We start from the raw sequence: 15,301 nt of genomic DNA, 5'->3' as shown, positions 1-15,301 counted from the left end.
CTGGGAGAGCTTTGACCACAAAGCTGCAGCCAAGGCTTTCATGCAGTCCACGCGGTCTTACAAGATCAGCGAAGCCCGGGTGCTGGAGATCGATGGCAAAGGGTTGGGGGTGAGAACCACCTTCAGCGGTCCCACCTACCAGCACACTCTCCTGAAGAGAGGCAACAACTGGGGCCAGTATAAAGCAGATCCCCTGCCCATGATGACCACAGTGAAGGCTGTGAAGAAGAAGGACATCATCAACCTGCTTAAAGCCATTGGTGCCCCAGCAAACGTCGAGGCCTTCTACAATCACGCTTTGGCTGTGACCAGTGATGTCCACAGGGGGGAAGAGTAGACTAAAAGGCACACACTGGCATCTGAAGCCCATGTGACACTCAAGAAAATACACACACAAACAAAACATTGATTCACTAGCTTTTCTTAATGGTATTACAGTAGTAGAATATAGCCTAAGGTGGATATATAGCGTTTTGCAAAAAAAAAAAAAAAAAATGTTGTTATGTTGTGTATGTTCTGGCCAAAACTAACTCAGAATCTTATTATTATTAATCAATCTTTGTATATACTATTCCATATATTTTTGATGTATTGTTTTTTTAACCAATTTAAGATGTTACTGGTAGTACTCACACCGCCTACAGCGTCACCAAGGCCCGCCCGGTCGGCCTGACGGGGGCGCTACAGCGCTCAAAAGTACGAAATGGCTCATAACTCATCAACCGTTAGGCCTAGGCTCAAGTGTCTTATATCGTTGGATTCCGTGGCTCGAGGCGGACCCGATGCATGCCTCGGATTTGCTCGTCACCCTGGGGAAATTTTCGGGTATTTGGGGTTTTTCCAAAAACCTACTTTCACGAACTAGTCCTAGGTTTTTGGCCCGACCGGAACCAAACCAGTGCGGCAAGATTCTCTGGAGTCTGATTGTCAATAATTATTAAAAAAGTGACAATTTCGCTTCACGGTCCCTAAGGGCTGCCAAAACGTTCGAAGTGGGAGGAGCCCATTTTGCTTAATTGGCTATAACTCGTGAACGGAACGAGATTTTTGCACCAAACTCAGCACACGTATGTACGAGCTCATTCTGTGGTCGCGTGAAAAAGGACGCGGCGACTGGCCACTTGGTGGCGCTATAACTGTTAAAAGGGTGTCAAAATGATGTATTTCTATGGCAAATCCCATGAAATGGCTGAAAGCGGCCATCTTGCTGTCTGATTTGCATACAACCTCACAAATTCGGGCATGCGCATGCGTCACACGTGATCCTAAAGAAGCTTGAAAACTTTCATGGACGTCGGGCCATTGGTGGCGCTTTAACTGTCATAAAGGTGAGAAGGCCTCTGTATTATCCTATGCAAAATGACATTTAAATGACTGAAAAATGGGGGAAAAAAGAGCAGAACTTCACCAAATTAGCTGAGCACATGCACCATATTATTCTAAAGAAGCGTGCAAACTTTTATGGAGATCGGGCCGTCAGTGGAGGTGTCACAGTTTAAAAGGTAAAAAAAAAAAAATCTCCACATTTCCATGATAAATGAGCTAAAAGGGCAAAAAACTTACTTTTTCCTCTCCGAGGCACATGTTAAAAGGCTTGATAAAGTTTTTGGAACGCAGCAGCGCAAGCGGCAAGTGCCTAGACCCTATGTTTTGTTTTTTTTTTAGGCCTTTTTTTGGCCCTTTTTTAGGCACTTATTAGGGGTTCAAGCACGAAGTGCTGAAACACTATTGTTATTGTTAATTTTCCCATGATGCAACATTCAAACATAAAACTGATCGGGCAGACCAAACCGTAAGTCGTAGAGACTTGAAACTTTGGGGGCTGGTAGTACTCACACCGCCTACAGCGTCACCAAGGCCCGCCCCGGTCGGCCTGACGGGGGCGCTACAGCGCTCAAAAGTACGAAATGGCTCATAACTCATCAACTGTTAGGCCTAGGCTCAAGTGTCTTATATCGTTGGATTCCTTGGCTTGAGTCGGACCAGATGCATGCCTCGGATTTTCTCGCCTTTTGGCGCCAATTTCGAGTAAATTGCATTTTTTTTGAAAAACCTATTTTTGCGAACTTCTCCTAGGTTTTTGGCCCGATTGGAACCAAACCACTGCAAGAATATTCTCTGGAGTCTGACAATCAATAATCATCCAAAAAATTCTACATTTCAATTAACGGTCGATAAGGGGAACCAAAATATTTGATGGCATCAGGGCCTTTTTTACTAAAACGGTTATAAATTGTGAACGGAAAGAGATTTTTATGCTAAACTTGGGATACATCTTCCTGAGCTCAATCTGAGATCACTTGAAAAAAATCGCAACAATTGGCCACTTGGTGGCACTATAAAATGGTTATAACTTGTGAACGGAAAGAGATATTTTCGCAAAACTTGGGACACATGTTCATGAGCTCATTCTGAGGTCACGTGAAAAAAAATCATGACAATTGTCCACTTGGTGGCGCTATAAAATGGTTATAACTTGTGAGCGGAAAGAGATATTTTCGCTAAACTTGGGACACATGTTCATAAGCTCAATCTGAGTTGACATGAAAAAAATCGTGACAATTGACCACTTGGTGGCGCTATAACTGTGAAAAAAATCATGAAAATAGCTATAAGCGCACCCAACCGTTAGTCTACTGAAAATTGGCACGCAGTGTCTTTGTCCAGGGTGCCATGATAGTCTATGAGAACATTGGTGTATCTCAAAAAACTCAGTATACGTCATTGGCACAATGCCTTGAAGGAGCCTTAGAAGTTTCAAGCCAGTGTTTTTTCACAGGAGTGACCTCCTAAGACTCCTGAATCTTTGCCGAGTCCAACAATACCAAACATGCCAGGTTTCGCCTTATGGTTTTTGTAAGTGTCATTTAGAGCTTTAAAAAATTGTTAAATTGTTAAATGCTTGCTAAATAAAACTTAATGTCTTTTGATGCTTGTGTGCTTAAAGGCCTTAACTGCTTGAACCCCGATAAATGCTGCTTGCAGCTTTAATTATTATTATTATTATTATTATCATTATAAGTATGCCTGGTAAGCCTGCCATAGTGTGCAGAGCAGCACCAGCATGACCCTCTAACTGAAACACCTTCCCTACCAGCGTGAATGTTGTTCTGCGTGGCTTGGTGGGGAGTGCTGACTTTTTAACCCTCTGAGGTCGACAAACGCGCCCACGCGTTTTGCTGGATTTTTTTCAGTTCAGTTCAAAAGAAATTAATTTTGCTCTGTTGACTTTGATATTACAAGCAAGTTTCATACATCAATCGATTCTGTTAAATGTGTATTATTTTTGTGTATACTCACAATAAAAACAAAGTGTTGTGCTTTTTGCCAAATAAAGAAAAATAAACGTGATGCGAGTTCTGCCTTCTCTCTGTCAGTGAAGACCATTCTGAAACGCGTCCGAAAATGAACAATAACTCAACGAATACTGAGTCAAACAGGCATACAGTCACACAGGCATGAAGCTTGAATTCTCTTCTTTAAAATGAGGTAATTTATATAAAAAAAAAATATTCTCATCTTGTGAAATCTGTGTTAAAAGAGAGCGATTCCAGTCGAGCTCATTAGAGCTCATTCAAAGGTAATGTGACTCCGCCCACGGAGAGCGCGCGCTATTCAAACGCAAATTACTGAGGCAAACCTGTGAACGCCCCCATATCAGCTCGAGAAAACACAAGTTTAATCATATCATTGTAGCCTACGTGTTTACACCATCTGGCAGCGCTGTGAGGAATAATAATAACGGAAAATCTACCTCAGAGTGCGGGTATTGCAGGAGAGAGGATCCGAATATGTAGTAAGTTTTTTTTCCTTCTCAAGTTAATCGCGTTTCTGTGAATGAATGAACGGCAGCCGCAGAGATGCGCGCTGTTTATCACAGCTCGCAAAAAGACAGTTTAAATTTAAATTGCGTCTCTGTGTGAATGAATGATGATGTTTTAGCAAACTGTATTGCTATACTGAGATGAGTAAACTGAAAATTAACATTTATATGCCCTAATATTTCATAAAAACAACGTTACAGTCAGGCGTTTCTGTTTGTGAATGAATGTTTCGGTTTTAGTAAACTGTATTGCTATACTGAGTAAAAATCGACTGAAATGTTGAAATAAAATGTATTTGTATAAGCAACGTATTAAACTGCAAATTAACATTTATATTTCTTATAATAAAAACGAAAGACCTATGTTACAGACATATGAAAGACAACATTTCGTTGATTAGTTTTGGATAGATTATACATTTTTACTGTAAAATATCTGCCAACTCAAATAAGCCAATATTTGTTTGCCAATATTTGCTCATGTTAAATATAGTATGTTTTGTCAAAAATAAAGTAATCAAATAATCAATCAAATCCTTAACTTTGAAATATGTATGATAAAATGTATACTTTAGTTTTTACAAAGAAAGATTACACTTGAATTGTTGTTGTAATTGTAACCTTTTTAATAAAAAATATATTTACAAGGTAGATGTAAACAAACTATTAAAAGGTAATAAGGTAATAAGCCTTTTCTTTAAATAATTTTTATTGTGTTTTATTAGTGACAAATTTGGGGAGAGGATAAATATTCCAAAACTGAAAATACAGTATGAGAATTAACTGCACAATTACTAGACATGTTTTCCTTGGATATTATAGGCCAAATTGCAAGCACACTATGTGGAAAAATAAAAAATAATTGAGATGCTTCCAACTGTTGCTCTTGCATTCTTGTGGCTCAGTGACTCACCTGAATGAAAGGGTCATTAAGTATGCAGGCCCCATTGTCTCCTAAGGTGTGAACCACTAAATATGCATGATCGTTGACGCCCACTCCGCATATTGCCTTTCCAAACAGAAAGTGCTTTGCAAAATTCAAATCAATGTATTGTGTTATGTGAATGATAAGGGCAGGATGATTTTCACATCATTTTGAAGAAAAAACACTAGGCAATGACATCTATTAGACAAAAGTCTTATTGGCACATATTTAGTATGTGTTTTATGGCCTTATTTCAGAAACTTTAGTTTTTAGTTTTTTCAATAACCACGCATAAACATTATTCTCTCAAAAATGCAGACATGTACATTCTTGTTGCTCACATATTATGGTAGCCCTGTTTGTGCTAAATAGTGTGTAATTTTTTTTTGCCATTAATATGTTTATAAGCAACTGAAAAAAGCACAAATGTCAGGGCATGTCAGAACATCTCAAGGACCCCAAAAACCCCTCAGACCTCAGAGGGTTAAGTGACGATAAGCTTCCAGGAGAGATATCCTACAAGTGTCTCTTCCACCTGGAGCATCATCATATAACCACGTGCCCTTGCACCCACAATAGTCAAATAAGTCGACATCGAGAGCACAATGACACGTGTAAAATAAAGTTTCCCCAATGAATGACTTAACTCATCATGAAGGTCCTTGCAGAAGGGGAGAGACCATCACTGAGGCCCCTCTCCCTGCCACCAGACAGAAATGTACTCTAACTTCGAGCGCTTGCTCTTTCTCCTGTGTTCTCCTGCTCTTTCTTCCTCCTCATTCAAAACTGTTAAACATTTTGAATGAGTCTACTTTTATTTGTGTACACTCATAATAAAAACAATGTTTGCTTTTCGTAAAATAAAGAAAATAAACGATGCGTGTTCTGCCGACTCTCTCAGTGTGAAGTTCATTCTGAAACTCGACAAAGTGAACTGTAACTCAGCGAATACTTCCACCCATACGTGAGAGAGATGTTTTTAGAAAGCTGGAAGTGTCTATTTTTAAACAATGTAAATCATATCAAAAACAAATATTCTCTGTTTAAGTAATTTGTATGAAAGCAACGAGATGTAGTTTTTCACAAGCAATTCACATGCAAATCGTCCACGTGAAGGAATGCAGACCTGTAAACGCTCTTATTACCTCAAAACAAAGAATCAAACTGCATCATTCCTCTGCTTCTCATCGAGTTTAGAAGACGCGCTGAGTTTATACTGGTGTCACAGAGCTACCCTCATTTCTTTGTGACCCCTTGTTAGCCCTTTCACAAAACACATGAACACATACTTGGTTTTTAAAAGACTCTTTATTTACCTTGGTGTACCAGCAACAGGAGAGATGGATTAACCACACAAATATACCTACAACTATACTGTTGTGTCTCAGACTGGCCACCTGAGCACTAACCCAGAGAACATTTAAAGTTTGTTACAGACTGTTGATTGTCACCTGGATCAGCATACATGGTGGTGGCCATCTTGATTTGGGTAAAAGACTAGAATAGACTTTTCTCGTGCTTTTTATACCTGTGCTGTGTTGCATCATGGGGAGTGGGAGATACCAAGTATGGTGGGAAAGGAGGGGGAATTGTTTGATGTTAATGTGTACTTCCTCTAATTATTGCTGAAGTTTACTTATTGAAGTTTGTACTGTTATTTAAATTTGTGTGGTGAAGGAAATGTAGTTACTTGATCACATAATATTTTTACTTGATATTTATTACATGTTCATGGTCTTTATTACTTCCCCATGTAATTATTGCTGAGAAATGGTTGTACCCAGGTGTATAAATTCTCACATAATGAAGTGATCAAGGTGGGCAAGACAAGGCAAAACATGACTGAACATGACTGAACATGTTCATGACTGAACATGACTGAACATGTTCATGACTGAACATGACTGAACATGTAATTACTTGCTAAATAATTGCCTACAACATTCTAAAATCTGCCGGTTTAATGTGACATGGACGTGCACAGAGGGGTTGCTCAGGTTGCCCGGGCAACTGCCCATATGCCCTTCTCGACTCACGTTGCCCTTCCGAGGAAAAAAAACAAAACAAAAAAAACATCTTACAATGGATGCAGAATTTCACGTAGGCCTAGAAAAAAAAAAAAAAAAAAAAAAACGCAGAGCCTCATTCACTTCCATTCGGGCACCGAAAGTGAAAGTCAGTAGGGGAAGGGCAAACTCTGTTTACGTGGCTGCAGCGCTGCACGCGACCAGTGTAGCAGTCGATCAAAGAGTATAGAGGTACTTCTATACTCTTTGAGTCGATTCTGTTCCCTACCGGAATTCCTGTTCCCTTTACGCAATCATACTACAAATCATGCGTAGTTGCCCAGTTACCATACGTACCATCAGAACTGAATACGAGCAAGAAGCACAACTGAATGTACAGGAAGCCAAAAGGTTAAAAAAGGATTGTATTTTTTCCCGAAATTTAAGCGTTTTTTTATTATTATTATTTATTTATTTTATTAGAAGCGAGTTTTTCCCCATCTGTCAATTCAATCCAGATTATTTCTTAAAAAATAATAATAATAATAAAATAAAAAAATAATAATAATAAAAAAAACAATAAACAATAATATGAGGAACTCTTTTTCTCATGTGTATTTTTTCAGTTCAGAGCAACTGCCCCTCAAAATTCCTGTGCACGTCCCTGCATGTAAGCTATGTATCGTTTCTTTTGCAACGACTATTATTTTTCCAGTCATAGACCAGCGCTCAAGCACTGATAGAATCCAGCGCTGACAAGAATCAGCATTCATGTGCTCAAAAATGTGTTTCGCAGCGTTCTATATATCTGCAGCGTTTGACGTGTACAAGATCAGCTGGACCGTTGGTTTGGGGACGGTGGTGTGATACCTTTGCCTTCTATCTTAACAGTGTCGTGAGTAACAAATTTTACTCAAAGCCTTGAACAAGCTTGCAATAGACAATCAGCCACCTAGCTGTCACCAGTCGTTTCTATAGGGTTTTGTTGTTCTTTTTTGTTTTGTTTTCAATTAATTGATGTTGTGTTATATATTTTTCTATTTTGATGTGAGTTGTGTCCTTTTTATATACATGTATTGTATACCTACATTTCTTTTTCATGTTTGTGATTTGAAGTTTTCGTTTGTTTTTGTTTTTCTTGTTTGTTGTTTTATTTTGGTTATTATTTATACGTGTTTCTTTGTAATGGTTTATTGTTTTTGGTTTCCAGTCCTTCAACAAATTGCCTGTGGTCGCCGGACGCGGCACCCCAGATGGGCAGGACTGGTTCGGGGAACTTAGTTTTCTTAAAAACTGTCTTATCAATGTGGGGTTCCCTTTCATTAGGGAACTCGAACTGCGTCGTTGTAAAACGACACTTTGGGGACGCTCCCTTAGCGTGCGCCTCTGAAGTATGAATGAAACTAATCCAATCCTGATTGGTGTTGCGTCATGACGTAACATGTGACGGCATAACCGGATGCATAAAAGTGATGCTGGCACACACACACATTAGCTTTTGCTCTTCAGCAAGCGTTCTCTGTGAAACTGTCTGTCTTATTTGGTGTTGTTTGTCTGTTGAAATCCTCTATATTATGCGAGTGGAAGATACACTTAAGTGTGTGCACCCCTGCCCTATATTTCTCACGGGTGGGGACACGCATCAGTTGTTTGTACACTGTTTAGGAGCGCAGCACGCACAGGCAGTTCTCTCGGCTTCCTGTGAACACTGTGAAAGTACTCCCGATTAGAGTGCAGCGCTCCCGCTTGGCTATTTTTTTTTCTGATAAAGGCCAGGCTCGCGATCCCCGCGGTTCGAGTCCCGCGTCCGTTGAGGCGGCGCGGCGGCTTAGATCGCGGAGATCGCAGAAGGATCTCGCGGATGAGAACGAGACTGCCGAGGCACTTTTTCGTTCATTATCCGCAGATTCTATAACGCTCACTCACGACGCAGAAGCCCGCGATGCGGCTTCTTCTGCCCGTGACGAGTGACCGATGCTCGACCTATCTGCTTCTGAAGAAGGGGATGTGCTCAGCATCGGGAGCGAGGAACATGAGTCACACTCGCCGGTGTTGTAACCCAAAAATAAGAATTGTCTCACTGCATTGCAATACAGAATCTATAGTAGATAATAACAATAAGTTTCTGTGTGGGTGCGAGGCATGCACAGTCAGCTCCTGAGGGTGCTGGCTGCGTGTTCATTGAGAAATATCTCGACGCACACAGCCGTGCGTTTCGGGTGTTTCAGCCTCGCGCCCGTTGACTTTCTTCTCGAGAGATTTACATTTACATTTATTCATTTAGCTGACGCTTTTATCCAAAGCGACTTACAATTGCTATATATGTCAGAAGTCGCACGCCTCTGGAGCAACTAGGGGTTAAGTGTCTTGCTCAGGGACACATTGGTGTCTCACAGTGGATTCGAACCCGGGTCTCTCACACCAAAGGCATGTGTCTTATCCATTGCGCCACACCACCCCATGGTGTTGAAAAGCCAAATATATTGTGAACGACTCGAATCTCGCGTTTGCCGAGGCAGCGCGTAGATTACGAGTCTGCAATAAAAGGGACACACGCGATCTGTGAAATAATACTGTTTGGGTGCGAGGCATTCACAATCAGCTCCTGAGGGTGCTGGCAGTGTTCATTGAGAAATATCTCGGGCGCGCGTGCAAAATTCCGTGCGCTGTCGGATGTTTCAACCTCGAACCTGATGACTTTCCTCTCGAGGGATGAAAGCCAAATATATTGTAACGGCTCGAATCTCGCGTTTGCCGAGGCAGCGTGTAGATTACGAGACCGTATAAATAAATATTAACCCTCTGAGGTCTGAGGGGTTTTTGGGGTCCTTGAGATGTTCTGACATGCCCTGACATTTGTGCTTTTTTCAGTTGCTTATAAACATATTAATGGCAAAGGTATAATTACACTCTATTTAGCACAAACAGGGCTACCATAATATGTGAGCAACATGCATGTACATGTTTGTATTTTTGAGAGAATAATGTTTATGCATGGTTATTGAAAAAACTAAAAACTAAAGTTTCTGAAATAAGGCCACAAAACACATACTAAATACGTGTCAATAAGACTTTTGACTAATTGATGTCTTTGCCTAGAGTTTTTTCTTCAAAATGATGTGAAAATCATCCTGCCCTTATCATTCACATAACACAATACATTGATTTAAATCTTGTAAAACACTTTTTGTTTGTAAAGGCAATATGCGCAAGGGGCGTCAACCATTCAACAGCATCATGCATATGTAGTGGTTCACACCTCAGGAGACAATGGGGCCCGCATACTTAATGAGCCATTCATTCAGGTGTGTCACCTATAGCCACAAGAAAGAATGCAAGAGCAATATATATACAGTATATATATATATATATATATATATATATATATATATATATATATATATATATATATATATATTCTACCAAATTGGTTCACAGTTGGAAGCATGTCAATTTTTTTTTTTTTCACAAATTTTGCTTGCAAATTGTATAATATCCAAGGAAAACATGTCTATTAATTGTGCAGTTAATTCTCATACTGTATTTTCAGTTTTGGAATATGTATCCTCTCCCCAAATTTGTCAATAATAAAACACAATAAAAATTATTTAAAGAAAATGCTTATATTTACCTTTTAAAATTTGTTTACATCTACCTTGTAAATATATATATTTTTTATTAAAAAGGTTACAATTACAACAACAATTGAAGTGTAATCTTTCTTTGTAAAAACTAAAGTATACATTTTATCATACATATTTCAAACTTCGAATATAGCCTACATTGACAAAACATACTATATTTAACATATTAGCAAAAATTGGCAAACAAAAGCTTATTTGAGGTGGCAGATATTTTACAGTAAAAATGTGTAATCTATCCAAAACTAATCAACGAAATGTTGTCTTTCATTTGTCTGTAACATAGGTCTTTCGTTTTTATTATAAGGAATATAAATGTTAATTTGCAGTTTAATACGTTGCTTATACAAATACATTTTATTTCAACATATTTCAATCGATTTTACTCAGTATAGCAAAATAGTTTGCTAAAAGCAGATCATTTATTCACACACAGAAACGCAATTCAAATTTAAACCGTCTTTTTGCGAGTTGTGGTAAACAGCACATCTCTGCGTTCATTCATTCACACAGAAACGCGATTTACTTGAGAATGAAAAAAAAAACTTACTACATTATTCCATCCGTTGCTCCTCGAAATACCAGCACTTCTGAGGTAAGTTTTCCATTATTATTATTCCTCACAGCGCTGCGAGACAGTGTAGACAAGTACACTTATCTGAATAAACTTGATGTGTTTTCTCAAGCTGATATGTGGGCGTTCACAGTTTGTATGGGATCGTCTCAGTCATTTGCGTTTGAATAGCGCGCGCTCTCCGTGGGCGTGGCCGATTATAACGTAATGAGATGAGATGAGCTCGACTGGAATCGCTCTCTTTTAATACAGATTTCACAAGATGAGAATATTTGTTTTTCATATAAATTACTTCATTTAAGAGAAGAGAATTCAAGCTTCATGCCTGTGTGTCTGTATGCCTGTTTGACTGAGTATTCGCTCAGTTATTGTTCATTTTCGGACGCGTTTCAGAATGGACTACACTGGCAGAGAGAAGGCAGAACTCGCTTCGTGTTTATTTTTCTTTATTTGGCAAAAAGCACAACACTTTGTTTTTATTGTGAGTATACACAAAAATAATACACATTTAACAGAATCGATTGATGTATGAAACTCCTATGGAAAATCAAAGTCAACAGAGTATTTATGAGTTTCTTTTACATTGATAAAAAAAAAGCGAGCTGGTATCGCCGGCGATACCGTAGACCTCAGGGGGTTAAAACAGTATTGTCTGGTGATTATGGCTTCATTTAATTCTATGAATTAAAATGATGGAATTGAAATGATGGAATATATTATCTGACTTTAAGAAGTTAGATATTTTAATTCAGCCTACCATCCAGACCGTGTTTCACTTATCCAGTGTTTTTGGTTGCATTTAATTCTAAGGAATTCAAATGATGAGCAGCGAACGTCGAAAATCGTTTTCGATTTTTTTCCCTGCCGGTCCTCCGCGTCAGGGTATCGAAAACGAGACGAAGATGGCTGTCCCCCCGTGGAGGGACGAGCGAGAATCGCTCCTCCGCGGAGCCCTCAGGAAATCAATGTTTGTATCCAGTGTCAAGTGCACTTCGGGGCACATCGGTTTTCAGCGAATGCACGCTGTAGTGTCCGCCCAAAAGGCTTGCGGCCAGGCAGTGTTCGTGTCCGCACATCGGAAACTGTTTTCGATTATTCCCTGCCGGTCCTCCGCTTCAGGGTGTCGAGAACGAAACCGAAAGAGCCTCCCCTCTGGGGGAGCCCTCAGGAAAATCGATGTTTGTATCCCGCCGTGAAGTGCGCTTCGGGCCACATCGATTTCCAGCGAACGCACACCGTGGCGTTCGCCCCAAAAGCTTGCAACAGGGCACCGACTATGGTCACCGACTATGGTCACAAAATCTTTCTCGACTTTTTCCTGCCGGTCCTCCGCTTCAGGAGGTCGAGAATAGTGCTCGGAAATCACCCGAGGTCAGTCTCGAGGGGCTGGTTCCCTTAGTAGATTTTGTAGAAGAATGGCAACACCTTCTGAATATATCTATATGGGTCCTGAATATTATAAAATATGGGTACAGACTGCAGTTCGGTCACCGACCTCCCAAGTTTGCTGGGGTGGTACCGACTGCAGTGGTTCCAGAACAGGCTCGGGTTATGGAACAAGAGGTACAGACTCTACTGGTCAAAGGGGCCATAGAAATTGTTCCCCTACCAGACAGGGAGTCCGGGTTTTACAGCCGGTACTTTATAGTTCCAAAGAAGGATGGCGGGCTGAGGCCGATTTTAGATTTGAGGCAGTTGAATTGTTCTCTGAGGAGATTCAGGTTCAAGATGCTCACTGTTCCCATCATCGTGAATCAAATCAGATCCGAGGATTGGTTTGTCACGATAGATCTAAAAGATGCCTATTTTCATGTCTCCATCTTTCCATGTCACAGGAGGTTCCTGAGGTTCGCTTTCGAGGGCGAAGCGTACCAATATCGGGTTCTTCCGTTCGGCCTAGCACTCTCTCCCCTCACGTTCACTAAGTATATGGATGCAGCTCTGGCTCCACTGAGGCTTCAGGGCATCCGTATACTGAATTATATCGATGACTGGCTCATTTTGGCCCAGTCTCGAGAAATGGCAGTTCGGCATCGAGATGTCGTCCTTGGCCACATTCAGAACCTGGGGTTGAGACTCAACACTAAGAAAAGTGTGTTAGAACCAGCTCAGAAAACTACTTTTCTGGGCGTGGTATGGAATTCGGTTACGATGCAGGCACGTATGTCTCCCGCACGTATCGAATCCATCCTGACCATGGTGTCAGGGTTAAAGCTAGGCCAGGCCATCACTGTAAAGCAATTTCAAAGACTGCTGGGCCTCATGGCAGCGGCATCCAACATAATTCCTTTGGGCCTTCTTCACATGAGGCCCCTTCAGTGGTGGCTCAAAGCCAAGGGGTTTTTCCCCCAAGGGGAATCCGTTCCGTATAATAAAGGTTACGCGCAGATGGCTTTGTTCCCTATTATTATGGAAGAAACCTTGGTTCTTGTCCCAAGGGCCAGTATTAGGGGCGTCATGTCGCTGGAAAACCATTTCGACAGACGCTTCCCTCACTGGCTGGGGCGCGGTTATCGGCCGCTTTGCCAGGGGTCTGTGGCAGGACCATCATTATTCTTGGCATATAATTTGCCTAGAAATGTTGGCTGTGTTCAGGGCTCTGAGAAGCTTCCTCCCAGACATCAAAGGTTACTACGTCTTGATACGTTCGGACAATACATCAGTGGTAGCTTATCTGAACCGACAAGGGGGACTCAGATCGCGCCCTCTATCCAGATTGGCGCATCAGATTATTTTATGGTCCCAAGGGAAAATATTATCTATAAGAGCAATATATGTCCCGGGGGTTCAGAATCAGGGAGCAGACATCCTGTCGAGGCAGGGGCTGAGGCCCGGGGAATGGAGACTCCATCCAGAGGTGGTGGAGTTGATATGGCAGAGGTTTGGGCCAATGGAAGTGGATCTGTTTGCGTCTTGAGGGACGTCCCACTGTCCACTTTGGTTCTCCCTCACTCATCCAGCCCCGCTGGGGTTGGATGCCATGGTACAGGCCTGGCCGAGGCTTCGCCTGTACGCTTTTCCCCCGATTGCTCTGCTCCCGGGAGTCCTGGAGAGGGTCCGTCAGGAGGGCATCAGTCTTCTGGTAGCCCCGTTTTGGCCGGCCCGAGTATGGTTTTCGGACTTAATTTCACTCCTGATAGCTCCACCATGGCAGATTCCTCTGAGGAGGGATCTGTTATCTCAGGCGGAGGGCACTATATTCCATCCTCGCCCAGAGCTGTGGAAATTGTGGGTCTGGCCTCTGAGGGGGCTCAGTACCTAGATGCTGTTCTATCATTTGGGGTGCACGGAACCTTACTTATCTCTAGGGTTTCGTCTACTAGGAGATTATATGACCTTAAGTGGAATGTTTTTCCACTTGGTATAGAGAACATGAGTTAGGCCTAGCTAACTGCCCAGTGGCTTCAGTTCTGGAGTTTCTTCAAGATTGTTCTCTGCGAATCTTTCCCCGTCCACATGTATGGTGCACATGGATGCCATTGCGGCGTTCCTTGCACCACTGAATATTGGGCCTTTTGGGGAGGCACCAACTGGTCATACTATTTCTCCTTGGTACATAGAGGATGAGACTGACAGTCAGGTCCAGGGTTCCTTCCTGGTACCTGGCGGTGGTTCTCGAAGACCTATCCCTGGCTCCCTTCGAATCCCTTCAGCCGGCATTAGTACCAGCTTGCTTGGGGTTTACCCTCGGCGGAGTTATGGCCATCCTGCTTCCGAGACCCAGCTATGTGCCTTAAGTGCAATCTAACATGGCTAGGTCCATGGTCCTGCAAGCATTTCATCCTCCACCACATGTGTCGGCAGAAGAAGAGAGGTTCCTTGCTCTGGCAGTCAGAGTTCCAAGTATTTACATTGAGAGGTCCTCTTCTTTTAGGAGGTCGAACTTACTGTAGTGTGTTTTGGGTCACCTAATAGGGGCTCCCGGCTATACAAACCATAAATAGGCCTACAAGGTGCCCAGTTTGCCTTCACCTTTGACCGTAAGGGTTCATTCTACTAGAGGCATTGAGTCCTCTAGGGCCTTCCCCTCGGAAGCGCCCCTCCAGGAGATCTGTGAGGTAGCCGGTTGGGCTACCCCGCACACTTTTATCAGGTTTATAGTCTGCACCTCCCTTGTACGCCTGGCGCACGTATGCTCTAGTCCTATCTGAGTGTCTGAGATCAGTTTCACTCTAGGGCAGGCCTTTTTCGGTGCGTGGCCTAGTGGGCATTCGTTCCCCAAAGTGTCGTTTTACAACGACACAGTTCGAGTTCCCTAACGAAAGGGAACGTCTCGGGTTACGTCTGTAACCCTTGTTCCCTGAGAAGGGAACGAGACACTGCGACGTCTTG

At 41.9% G+C, this 15,301-nt stretch overlaps 1 protein-coding gene across 1 annotated transcript; it reads left to right on the top strand.

Moving 5' to 3' along the window:
* Nucleotides 1-11,612: 11,612 nt before the first annotated feature.
* On the top strand, nt 11,613-14,350 carry LOC309508215 (uncharacterized protein; the record flags this gene model as incomplete). Its single annotated transcript, XM_082182733.1, has 2 exons — nt 11,613-12,089; nt 12,308-14,350. The coding sequence occupies exon 2, from the start codon at nt 12,521-12,523 to the stop codon at nt 14,348-14,350; it is 1,830 nt and encodes a 609-aa protein (XP_082038859.1). The 5' UTR covers nt 11,613-12,089; nt 12,308-12,520.
* Between the last annotated feature and the right edge of the window lie 951 nt (nt 14,351-15,301).

Source organism: Leuciscus leuciscus, assembly GCF_965113295.1.
Source record: "Leuciscus leuciscus genome assembly, chromosome: 10".
In the NCBI taxonomy this organism is placed as follows: Eukaryota; Metazoa; Chordata; class Actinopteri; order Cypriniformes; family Leuciscidae; genus Leuciscus; species Leuciscus leuciscus.
This window is presented reverse-complemented; position numbering and strand designations above follow the sequence as displayed.